Below are 1,045 nucleotides of genomic sequence, written 5' to 3'. Positions count from 1 at the left end.
GCAGAGCTGTCTCTGCAAGGTCCGTAACCCCTGGTTTATTTGCAGAACGTGTACAAGTCGGACCTGGAATGGTTGCGAGGCATTGGCTGGTTGACGGAAGGTTCTGTGGATGTGATGAAAGCCAAGAAAGCGCAGGAACTGCTGAATGAACGGCTGTACCGCACGCGGCCGGAGGAGCTGAAGTTCACCAGCATCACGGACTCGCCGGACGTTGTCCAGGCCAAGATCAATGCTTTGCAGATCAGTGACGTAAGCACCTTCCACTTCCCTTCATCAACGTGACGACTTTTCTTTTCCTTGTGGTGGAGGGGAGAACGGGACTGACTGTTTGGGGTGTATGGCAAATCGGAATTGCCCCGGCGTTCTTGCTGGTGGATTTCATCAGTGTCCAGAGCCTGGTGAAATGTCATTTTCCTTCCTTTCTCCTCAGCATCTCTATCGTGAAGCCTGGGACAGAGATAAGACGCAGGTTTCGATACCTTCCGATACTCCCGTCATGGTGCAGTCCAAAATCAACGCTCTCAACATCAGCAACGTAAGAGGATGAAATCTTTCTGTGTGTGAACTGTTACAAAGTAAGAGTGAGAACTGTTCCTCCGGTTTTGGCCCGTGTCTTTTAGGTTTTGCTGTAAATGTTGAGGCACGAACACCATCTTCTATGTGTTTGTTGTTGGAGTCTGAACCCTCGCATGCTTTGTTGATTTCTTTTCTTTCACTCACTAATTTTATGGAACTGCCACTCTAGAGATTCTGTAAAGCTGGAAACATTTTCCATTTTGCATATTCGTTAGACTTTGACTCAGACTTTGCCTCAGACTTTTTCTCCCGGTCTTCCTTGATGTTGATAGGATGTTAAATGTTTTTCAAAGTTACCTGTTGTTATTGAGTTAGGTATGAAATATTTGAGGTGATAGTGCAACAGACATTTCGCTTCTCCCTTTTTTGTCTTGCTCTTGCTTTTATTACTGTTTTTTCCTGAGATCCTTATGGTCTGACCTGCAAGAGCATTCAGTTTCTGAATTTTCGCTACTCAACACAAATGAAT

At 45.5% G+C, this 1,045-nt stretch overlaps 1 protein-coding gene across 1 annotated transcript in view; it reads left to right on the top strand.

Annotated features, from left to right (window-relative positions):
* Window positions 1–535, top strand: part of LOC104499302 (nebulin-like) — a gene marked incomplete at its 3' end in the record, with an annotated part of 5,821 nt that extends 5,286 nt beyond the window's left edge. The window contains exons 9-10 of the mRNA XM_010142791.1: window positions 46–249; window positions 431–535. Of these exons, the coding sequence (XP_010141093.1) occupies window positions 46–249; window positions 431–535 (309 nt within the window). The remainder of the gene's footprint in view (window positions 1–45; window positions 250–430) is intronic.
* Window positions 536–1,045: the final 510 nt, after the last annotated feature.

The sequence above is a fragment of the Buceros rhinoceros genome, unplaced genomic scaffold, assembly GCF_000710305.1.
Source record: "Buceros rhinoceros silvestris isolate BGI_N320 unplaced genomic scaffold, ASM71030v1 scaffold12019, whole genome shotgun sequence".
Lineage (NCBI taxonomy): Eukaryota > Metazoa > Chordata > Aves > Bucerotiformes > Bucerotidae > Buceros > Buceros rhinoceros.
This window is presented reverse-complemented; position numbering and strand designations above follow the sequence as displayed.